The sequence below is a fragment of the Sapajus apella genome, unplaced genomic scaffold (genome assembly GCF_009761245.1).
Source record: "Sapajus apella isolate SASKATOON/1434 unplaced genomic scaffold, GSC_monkey_1.0 scaffold127, whole genome shotgun sequence".
NCBI classification, from domain to species: domain Eukaryota; kingdom Metazoa; phylum Chordata; class Mammalia; order Primates; family Cebidae; genus Sapajus; species Sapajus apella.
In genome coordinates this window covers 613,558-624,323 of record NW_022437067.1, presented here as the reverse complement: position 1 = coordinate 624,323, position 10,766 = coordinate 613,558, and the positions used below count along the sequence as shown (strand labels likewise).

Here is a 10,766-nt window from a genome sequence, read left to right as displayed (position 1 = left end):
GGCTGGAGCGTGCACACGGAAAAGAGTGCGTCTTTAGACGTGAGAGGGATCCGCCACAACAGGCTGGAGCGTGCACACGGAAAAGCGTGCGTCTTTAGACGTGAGAGGGATCTGCCACAGCAGGCTGGAGCGTGCACACGGAAAAGCGTGCGTCTTTAGACGTGAGAGGGATCCGCCACAGCAGGCTGGAGCGTGCACACGGAAAAGCGTGCGTCTTTAGACGTGAGAGGGATCTGCCACAGCAGGCTGGAGCGTGCACACGGAAAAGCGTGCATCTTTAGACGTGAGAGGAATCTGCCAACGTGGAACTCTCACGGTTTTATGAAAAATACAGGAGATTTTTGCAAAATGGAGTCAGGATGGCCTTATTTTTTTCCCCAAGACAAACCCTCCCTCTCTCCCCAGGCTGGAGTGCAGTGGTGTGATCTTGGCTCAGTGCAGCCTCTGCCTCCTGGGTTTAAGCGATTCTCCTGCCTCAGCCTCCCGAGTACCCGGGACTACAGGCATGCACCACCATGCCCGCCTCATTTTTTATATTTTTTAGTAGAGATGGGCTTTCACGGTGTTAGCCAGGATGGTCTCCATCTCCAGACCTTGTGATCCACCCACCTTGGCCTCCCAAAGTGCTGGGATTACAGGCATGAGCCACCACTCCCAACCACTTTTTTCTGGAGACAAAGGCGCTCTCTGTTGCCCAGGATGGAAGGTAGTGGTACAATCTTGGCTCACCACAGCCACAACCTCCTGGGCTTAGGTGATCCTCCTGCCTCAGTCCCTGGAGTAGCAGGACCACAGGCGCCACCACATCAGCTAATGTGTTATTTTTGTAGTGACGGGTCTCACTAAGGACCCACGCTGGCAACTGTTTCTTCTCCCAGATCAAGGAGGGAGGAGCGGCGATGGCCAGCAGGTCCGAGGTAGGCTTGCGCCATGCTGGGACAGCATCAGGGCCTGCGCACAGTGCCAGGGACAGGACCCAGCTCCAGGAGGCCTCAAAGGCTGCCCCACTGCCACAGGCCAGCCCTGCCCAGGACACGCGTGTTTACCGTGGCTGTCACTTTGTCCCAGTCTGTCACAAAGGCACGGAATCCTTCCCCAAACAAGGTGCCAGCCGTCCTACGGGGGAAAGCAGCCATGTGAGTGACAGGAAGACCTGCGCCTCATGCCAAGAACAGGTTGAGGGTGAGGCCCGACAAAGCAGACCAGTCCTGCCAGGACAGAGGGGCAGTGTCCGCATCAAGGAGCCAGCCTATAGCGCCAGGCCTGGGAGAGCTGGAAAGCTCCCGGGGACCAGCAACTCACACCTGCGGGGGTGTCTGCAGCCGGCCTGGGCCTGGGCAGCGCTCACCTGATGGACTCCAAGACGGTCTGGCGGTGCTCGGCCGCCTTCAGGCGGATCTGCTCGCGGATGATGTCCGCATTCTCCCGCTCGGCCTTGGCGCGCGCCCGGGCCTCAGCCTCCACCCGCAGCATGTCGTGCTTGTGCCGCAGCTCCATCTCCCGCTCCACGGTGGCTGCCGCAGAAAGAGGCAGAAAAGCTCAGCGCCACGCAGTGCAGCATGTCCGCCCACACCGCCGATGGGCCCACGCCACGACACGGCCCACCCCGCCGACGGGCCCACGCTGCAGACAGGCCTACTCCACAGACGAGACACACACAGGCCTGGGTAGGGACAGCACGATAGGCCAGCCCCGCCCATGGCCGAGGGCCCCTGAAATCCAACCCAGAGGCCCAGGGACCTTCTCAGGACAATCGTTTTTTTTTTTTTTTTTTGAGACGGAGTTTCACTCTTGTTACCCAGGCTGGAGTGCAATAGCGCGATCTCGGCTCACCGCAACCTCCGCCTCCCGGGTTCAGGCAATTCTCCTGCCTCAGCCTCCTGAGTAGCTGGGACTACAGGCACGCGCCACCATGCCCAGCTAATTTTTTGCATTTTTAGTAGAGACGGGGTTTCACCATGTTGACCAGGATGGTCTCGATCTCTTGACCTCGTGATCCACCCGCCTCGGCCTCCCAAAGTGCTGGGATTACAGGCTTGAGCCACCGCGCCCGGCCAACAATGCGTTTTAAGCAACAGAGCAGAAGGTGAAGTCAGCTCTTACCCAGAAACACAGGGGCCAGAACTCCACAAGGACGCGTGACGTACCATGCGCCACGGCTGATGACACAAACGTGCACACCTTGCCACCAGCCCACCCCTGCCTGGTGAAAAGTGGTGACAAATGTCTGCTTGGGGCCCTCACCAACAAATGCTGCATGTCACCAAACACCTGTGATCCCCACCGAGACCAGGACCGACAAGACCATGTTCCAGGCCGGGCGGGTGGCTCACGCCTGTAATCCCTGCACTTTGGGAGGCCAAGGTAGGCGGATCACAAGGTCGGGAGTTTGAGACCAGCCTGGCCAACACGATGGAACCCCATCTCTACTTAAAATGCAAAATAATTAGCCGGGTGTGGTGGCGGCACCTATAATCCCAGCTTCTTGGGAGGCTGACGCTGGAGAATCGTTTAAACCCAGAAAGCAGAGGTTGCAGTGAGCCAAAATTGTGCCACTGCACTCCAGCCTGGGCAACAGAGAGAGACCCCATCTCAAAAAAAACCCACAGCCGGGCGCGGTGGCTCAAGCCTGTAATCCCAGCACTTTGGGAGGCCGAGGCGGGTGGATCACGAGGTCAAGAGATCGAGACCATCCTGGTCAACATGGTGAAACCCCGTCTCTACTAAAAATACAAAAAATTAGCTGGGCATGGTGGCGCGTGCCTGTAATCCCAGCTACTCAGGAGACTGAGGCAGGAGAATTGCCTGAACCCAGGAGGCAGAGGTTGCGGTGAGCCGAGATCACGCCATTGCACTCCAGCCTGGGTAACATGAGTGAAACTCCGTCTCAAAAAAAAAAAAAAAAAAAAACCCACAAAAAACAAGAAGACCCACGTTCTTCCCATCAAATGAAGCAGTTCCCGTACTCCCCACACAGACCCTGGCATCCAGTCACAGACAAAGGTGTCTTTCGAGAGGGAGCCCCACCCCACGGAGCCTGGATGCCTTGCCCACGGCATCTGTAGCTATGAGGGGCCAGGCGCAGAACTCAGGCTCATGGTACGTGCTGGGTGAGCGTCTGCCAGGAGCGTGGACAGCCTACCTCGCCGCATGGCCTCCTGCTTCTGCACGGACTCCTCCTGCTTCCGTAAATTCTCCTCATTGAGAAGTTGCTGAAAGGAAACCGCAGAAAAAGAGAAAAGCTTTTAAAACCAGAGAAATGCTCAACACCAGTCCAGAGATTGTGGCCTCCCCAGGACCTGAGGGCTCCGAGCACCTGGGGGCCTGCAGACGCCACACCTTGACACAGACACGGGTGACATCAGCCAGGACGGCAGATGCTATGGGGCTGGCTTCAGGAGCCCAAACTCCCCAGTGACAGAAACAGCGTCCACTGCAGCTTCGCTGACAGGGGCCACTGCGGGGCAAGTGCCCAACACCGCTGCGCTATCAGACTGTGCTAAAGCAAGCCTCTGTCTTCGGCTAGTTACGTTTTAAACCCACAATGCCCCCAGCAGGCAAACATGAACCCTGCCTGTCAGCTGAGGACTGAAGGGGACCAACCCCAACAAGGTGGGAGCAGGTGTCACCGGAGCTTTCCCACGGGCCAGGGCCCTACCCTCCACCACTCACCAGCCGCCCCAAGCATGACCTCCCTGCTCCCAGCCCGGCCCCTGGAGGGAGGCAGGGAGGCCAGGCATGCCTGGAGAGCCTCTGCTGTGGAGGCCACACAGGTGTGTGCAGGGGGCAGGGAAGGGGGTCGTGCACGACTGCATGTGTGTGTCGGGGTGTGTGCGTGCCCGTGTGTGTGTGCACACCCACGTGTGAAGGGATGTGTGTGTGTTTTCAAACCATGGGTGGGGGTGTGTGTATGTGTGCCCGAGCGTGTGTGGAGACTGTGTGTGCCCGTGTGCAGGGCGCTGTGAATGCCTGCGTGTCCCCATGTACCTGTGCACACACATCTCGGCACCTGTGCCTGTACACGTGTGCCGCTGAGCGTCTGTCTGAGTAAAGTCTCCCCCGCACTAACACCCATCATCAGCCACCCCAGCGTTCTTGCCCCATGGCCTCTGACCCACTGACCGGTCCCAAAAAGCCACCTAAGTTCTCAGGGACGCAGGCCCCTCGCAGGGGAGGCCGAGCTCACCTGCTGCTTCAGCTGGTCCTCGTAGCGTTGCCGGGCCAGCTTGTCTTGATACTGGGCCCTCTGGGGGAGAAGCGGGCGGCAGGGACACATCTCAGCTGGGAGTGGCAGTCAGGGCCTACTGGGCAGGGTGCCGGGGCCTCCAACGCGCCATCAGCCTCCCACAAACATGCGGAGGCACGGGGACCTCCCGTCCAGCTCAGCAGGGAGGGACCTCACAGGCCTCAGGTGTCTGTACAAGGCTGTTCCAGGGCAGCTCCAACAGCTGACTCCAGTGAGCGGTCGGTCAGGAACTCGGAGCCCCGGGCCCACCCAGCTCCCAGTCCTGCCCCACCCCTGGAGCGGGCGGCCTCCCTTACGGCCTGGTGCTGCCGCGTCTCCTCGCTCAGGGTCTTCCTCTTCTCCTCGGCCTGCAGCCGGATCTGTTCGCTCTTGAGCTGCTCCACAGCGGCCTCATACTCCTGCAGAGAACAGCGCTCACCGCCTGGCACGTGCTGGGGGCTTGCGCTGCCTGACAGCCCCTCCTGTGTCTGCACCAGCTCCAGCCCGGCAGAGTCTCCCTGCCCAGACTAGAGTGCAGCAGGCTCGAGGCTTCCAGCTGCATCTGCACCAGGCACAGGCCCTGGGGGAATCCAGACCACGGTCGGAGAAGCACCAGCAGAAGCCTGCGAAGGCCCCTGGGGATTGAGGCCAGCCACCCCCCAACCCCAAGGCTGTTTCTGGGCAGCTCGGCTCAGGTGCTCTACTCTGGACCGCGCTGAGGGCACAGCTCGTGCCTGTTCTAAGAATCCTGCTGAGTGGCCCGGGCACAATGGCTCTCACAATAATGCTCTCACTTTGGGAGGCTGAGGCAGGTGGATCACCTGAGGTCAGGAGTTCCAGACCAGCCTGGACAACATGGCGAAAACCCGTCTCTACTAAAAACACAAAAATTAGCGAGATGCGGTGGCGGGCTCCCGCACTCCCGGCTGCTCGGAACGCTGAGGCAGGAGGTTGAACCCGGAGGTAGAGATTGCAGTGAGCCAAGATCAGGCCGCTGCACACCAGCCTAGGGAACAGAGTGACAGTCTCAAAAAAAATAAAATGAACCCCCTGAACCCGGGAGGCAGAGGCTGCGGTGAGCCAAGATCCCACAATGGCACTCCAGGCTGGGCAACAGAGTGAGACTCCACTTCAAAATAAATACGATGGAACACAATACGATCCTCCCAAACGCAAAGAAATGAGATGAGAACGTCAGGAAGGCCCCTGTCCTCAGGGCAACGGGACACCTCAGCACCACCAGCCCCTCTTCGGGCAGCTCTGCGGCAGCATCTCTGACCTCCCTTGTTTCCTTCTGTGAAATGAGGTGCCCAAGCTCAGCCTTGGGCCCCACTGCTGCCCATGGACATGACCCTGTCCCTACCCAGCGGCACCAGCCCCCGCCAACCTCCACGCCCGAACCCCAGGTGCGCACCCGGCCTCCCGCCCACACCGGCTCCACTCACCTTGAGTTTGGACTGTTGCTCCAGCTGCAGCGTCTGCTCCTGCATCTGCGCCAGCTGCAGGGCGTCCTTGGCATGGCCTGCGGGCGCAGGGGCACAGAGACAGGTGTTAGGATACGTGGGTACCACTGGGCAGGCATGCACAAGAGCCAAGGGGCTTTCGGGAATCCACGGCCACGCCTCAAAGCCCCCACCCTGCCTCACCCATCCTCCCTCCTAGTCAGGCCTTGCGTGATGCCCCATCCCCAGCAGGCGGCCTGGTGCACTTGCGGGCTTTACCGCCCCCAGGGACGGCCTTGGAGAGCCACATCAGGAAGGCACCCCACGTGGCCAGGAGGAGGCTATTTCCCAGTTCAACAAAGAATCAGGCAATGGCTGAAGTGTCCTTTTTCACGTTACACGTTTTTCCTAAGCTTCCAGCAGCTATTGACATTGATCTGCTACCAAGCACGTGCCAGCAAGACACGGGATGAGTAAGAATCGGATCCCAGTGCAGGGCGACGAGAGCAAGCAAACCAGAACATCCACAGCTACGTTTTGTTTCTAGTGGGGAACGGACACAGGTCAGCGTTCTCCGAGCTGGTGTGGCCTGAGCAGCAGGTCCTGAACTTTCCCGGGATGACACAGTCTTCCCATCACAAAATTTTACCATAAAAATCTTCTGGGCCAGGCAAGATGGCTAAGGCCTGTAATCCCAGCACTTTAAAAGGCCGAGGCGGGTGGATCACAAAGTCAGGAGTTCGAGACCAGCCTGGCCAATGTGGTGCAATCCCATCTCTACTAAAAAATACAAAAATCAGACAGGCATGGTGGCCTGTGCCTGTGGTCCCAGCTACTTGGGAGGCTGGGGCAGGAGAATCACTTGAGCCCGGGAGGGGAGGTTGCAGAGAGCCAAGATCACACCACTGTTCTCCAGCCTGGGCGACAGAGCAAGACTGCATCTCGAAAAACAAAAACAATAACAAAAAAAACTGGCCACTGTGGTGGCTCACTCCTGTAATCCCAGCACTTTGGGAGGCCGAGGCGGGTGGATCACGAGGTCAAGAGATCGAGACCATCCTGGTCAACATGGTGAAACCCCGTCTCTACTAAAAATACAAAAAATCAGCTGGGCATGGTGGTGCGTGCCTGTAATCCCAGCGACTCAGGAGGCTGAGGCAGGAGAATTGCCTGAACCCAGGAGGCGGAGGTTGCGGTGAGCCGAGATCGCGCCATTGCACTCCAGCCTGGGTAACAAGAGCGAAACTCCGTCTCAAAAAAAAAAAAAAAACATAGGCTGGGCGTGGTGGCTCACAGCGGTAATCCAAGCACTTTGGAGGCCAAGGCGGGTGGATCACCTGAGGTCAGGCATTCAAGACCAGCCTGACCAACACGGTGAAACCCCGTCTTTTAAAAAAAAAAACAAACATAAAAAACAGCTGAGCATGGTGGTACGCGCCTATAATCTCAGCTACCTGGGAGGACAAGACAGGAGAATTGCTTGCTCCCGGGAGGCGGACGGAGGTTACAGAGATCACACCACTGCACTCCAGCCTGGTGAGGCAACAGAGTGGAAACAAAAATCTTCCAACACAGAAAGGCACGTGAAGAGGGCAGGGACGCCCCGATCGGGTTGGTGCTTCGTTCCGGTCTCTACCTCCCGCAGCCGTCTCTGACTTTCTTCAGCCTTCAGAGTAAACTGCAGCAAACACGTCATTAACTAGAGCTCAGCGTTTGTTCACAGCTCAGGTTCGTTTTTGGAGGGAACTGACACAGGCATGAAGCACAGCTGTGAGCACTCTTTGCATTCAGACAGGGGTGGCGAAGCTTTGGGGTCTGGGGTGGGTCTGCCTGGGCTTGTTAGGCACCAACTGGGCTGACGGGCATCAGCGTCATATTTCGGGAAGGCCCTTGGGAGCCAACCGCCCGGGACCCGTGACCTGAGCACAGGTGACACAAGGCACTGCCTCCCAGGGGAGACGGTGTCAAGCCAACAACGGGTTTGGCTGGTGAGCACGGAAAGCCAAGGGCTGAAGTGACCCGGGGCCCTCAACCACTCTCTCTGACCCAGAGGGCGACGAGGCTGAGACAGCCCCCTGGGGTCTTGCCCCTGAGCAGTGGACAGGAACGTGGGCATCACGGTGCGGAGCTCTGCCTCTTTCCTCTCTTTGGCTGGATTAAAATGAGGCCACTCCCTCCCTAAAAATGGCTGACAGTTCCCACCCCCACTGACTCTGGGGAGGATGAGGAGAAAGAGCAGGTCTGGGGCCATGTGGCCTCTTGGTTACGACAACGAGAACAATCAGTCACCCCCTTGGAGTTACCCTGTGCCAGGTACGTGTGTCCCAGCGTATTAAGCACCCACTGGACATGAGGGCCTCCTCCAGGCACCCCCTCTGTGGAGTGCAGGGTGAGCGCTGGTGCTCACAGACAGCTCTGGGCCAACATGCTGCTCTGGCTTCCAAGGACAGGCCACAGGGAGGGTCAGGGAAGACCGTGGGAACGAGGCGGTGTGGGGCTGGCCTCAAGGGCCAGATGAGGCAGCCGCTCCGTGCGGAGAAGCCGCCCCTGCACCTGGAGGGCAGCAAGGCAAAAGCAACAGGCTCCGGCCGGATCTCAGCGACCCTGCTGTCAGGAAGGGGGCCCGGAGGAAGCCAGCAGCATCCGAGGGGGACAGGCCTGCAGAGGGGTTACTAGGCAGTCGGGCAGGGCAGGGAGCACCCTGGGAAAAAGAGGTCCAGGATGGAGATGGGGAGGCGAACTATGGAGAAGCCTCTCTCACCAGCCAGCGTGAGGCCAGGAGGAAAAGAATAAAAATGAAGGCACCCACTCCTAGAAGATTCCACAGGAAACAGAGACTGACGGAGGGCTCCCCAGGGCGCACCTGGAGACCCTGCCACAGGCCCCGCTCCACCATAGAAAGGGCAGGCCAAGACCCTGGGAACCTGGGCAGAGGAGATGGCGGGTCAGGAGCTCTGGGGCAGCCAGGACTGGACCAACTCAGATGCACAGGTCCACACGGCCGGAAGGCCCACGGTTGCCTGAGATTGCCTACACAGGCCTGCGCCTCCGCGGGGGCGGGGGCTGATAACCAGGCTTCAGCTTCTGAAAGTGGGAGAGGTTTCAATCTCTAGGTGATGATAGCAGGTGAAAAGCCCCAGAACTAGGACAGAAAGGAGCCCTCCAAATAAGGTGGCAACAAGAAAGTCAGTCACCAAACTCCGCTGTCCTCCAAGGTGCCCTGAGGTGCAGCCACTGACTCTCTTCCTCACCTGATCATTAAAATTACCCAGCAAGGCCAGGAGCAGCGGCTCACGCCCAGTAACCCCAGCACTTTGGGAAGCCAAGGCGTACAAATCACCTGAGACCCGGAGTTAGAAACCCGCCTTGACTAAAAACACAAAAATCAGCTGGGCACGGTGGCGGGCGCCTGTAGTTCCAGCTACTCTGGAGGCTGAGGCAGGAGAATGGCCTGAACCCAGGAGGTGGAGGTTGCGGTGAGCCGAGATGGTGCCACTGCACTCCAGTCTGGGCAGAGCAAGCCTGTAGTCCCCTCTACTCAGAAGGCTGAGGCAGCTGAAGGACTTTTACCCAAGGAGGTCAAGACCAGCCTGGGCAACAAAGCAAGACCCCCATTTCCTAAAAACAGAACAAACAGGGACAGTGGTGCCCAGCTACAGCTATTGATGTTGACCTGAGCCTGGGCCCAAACCTGAACGTCCCTCTGGGGTTATGAAACCCAGCCGGGCCCAGAGACCTCTGCTCAGGATGCTCCCACAGCCCCCTGGGGAAGGGCACGGGACGGATCCACAAGTGTCAAGCCTCCAGGCCTTCCGCTCCAGAAACAGGAAAACTCTGCTTCTATGTGCTTTACCCAAAGTGCTTCCCACCATGTATTCCCTGAAGGATCTTTTTTTTGAAAAGGAAGCCCTGTATTCTTTCGATCAACCCTTATACAACACCTTCCAAATTCTAGGCTTTTAGGCGTTTGAAGCCACAAGAGAAAGGAAGGCTGGGGAAGAGCCCCGAGCTCTGGGAATGTGGTCAGTGCTCACACCTGAGAGCCTGGGTCAGGGATTTACTCAGGCTGGGCAGCGCCGCCTGGCCTGTGGCTTTACAGACCTCACCGTGCAAACGCTAACGTCTCCCAACAATAAATACAAACCTGCTACACTCTCGTTAGAACCAAATAACTTTTTTTTTTATGTTGCCCAAGGCTGGAGTGCAATGGCGTGATCTCAGCTCACCACAACCTCCGCCTTCCAAGTTCAAGCGATTCTCCTGCCTCAGTCTCCAGAGTAGCTGGGATTACAGGCATGCGCCACCATGCCCGACTAATGTTCCATTTTTAGTAGAGACGGAGTTTCACCATGTTGGTCAGGCTGGTCTCGAACTCCTGACCTCAGGTGATCCGCCCGCCTCGGCCTCCCCAAAGTGCTGGGATTACAGGCGTGAGCCACCGCGCCCGGCCAAGAACCAAATAACTCTCAAATATGCTTCCCTTCTTATGTGAAAATGGCCAGCAACCACCGAGCAAACCCAACTACCGGTCCGGCCACGCCTTGGCCTGAGCCGCGCGGAGGCAGCAGGGGCAGAAGGATCCCCGCACTCGGCGCCCACTGAAGACCGGGCCAGCCCCAGCCCGGCCCCCGGCAGCCTCTGAGCGCCACCTCCGCACCGCCTTCCGCACCTGACGCCCTCGCGAGGGCCGGAGAGGTGCAAAAGGGTGACGGGAAGAGTCCGATCCTCCCGGCACGCGAGACGGCTCCGTCCGGGTGCGCTCCGGGGGCGCAGGCCCACCCGGGAAGCGGCAGCCGACGGCCGCGAGGCGCAGCCAGGGCCAGACGCCCGGGGGCGCCGGGGCTCTGCGGACGGGCCCCCGCTTCCCGCACTCACGCGAGTGCTCCAGCTCGCGGGCTGCCTTGGCGGCGCGCTCCAGGCCGGTGGGGTCGAAGTTGCTCCATTTGTCCTTGGGCGCCTGCCGGTCTCCCGAGCCGCGGTCCCCGCCGCCCTCGGCGCCGGGCTGCGCGGGCGGCAAGGGCAGCGGCGGCCCCGCGCCTTCGCCCTTGGGGCCCTTGTTGATGCCGAAGAGCCACGACATGACCCGCGCCGCCGCTCCC

At 59.3% G+C, this 10,766-nt stretch overlaps 1 protein-coding gene across 1 annotated transcript in view; it reads right to left on the bottom strand.

Moving 5' to 3' along the window:
* The window catches only part of LOC116539298 (ATPase family AAA domain-containing protein 3), a 26,681-nt gene extending 15,915 nt beyond the window's left edge, over positions 1-10,766 (bottom strand). The window contains exons 1-7 of the mRNA XM_032262085.1: positions 10,543-10,766; positions 5,671-5,747; positions 4,543-4,644; positions 4,187-4,246; positions 3,143-3,212; positions 1,349-1,514; positions 1,047-1,116 (exon numbers count right to left, since the gene is read on the bottom strand). Of these exons, the coding sequence (XP_032117976.1) occupies positions 1,047-1,116; positions 1,349-1,514; positions 3,143-3,212; positions 4,187-4,246; positions 4,543-4,644; positions 5,671-5,747; positions 10,543-10,747 (750 nt within the window). The 5' untranslated portion in view covers positions 10,748-10,766. The remainder of the gene's footprint in view (positions 1-1,046; positions 1,117-1,348; positions 1,515-3,142; positions 3,213-4,186; positions 4,247-4,542; positions 4,645-5,670; positions 5,748-10,542) is intronic.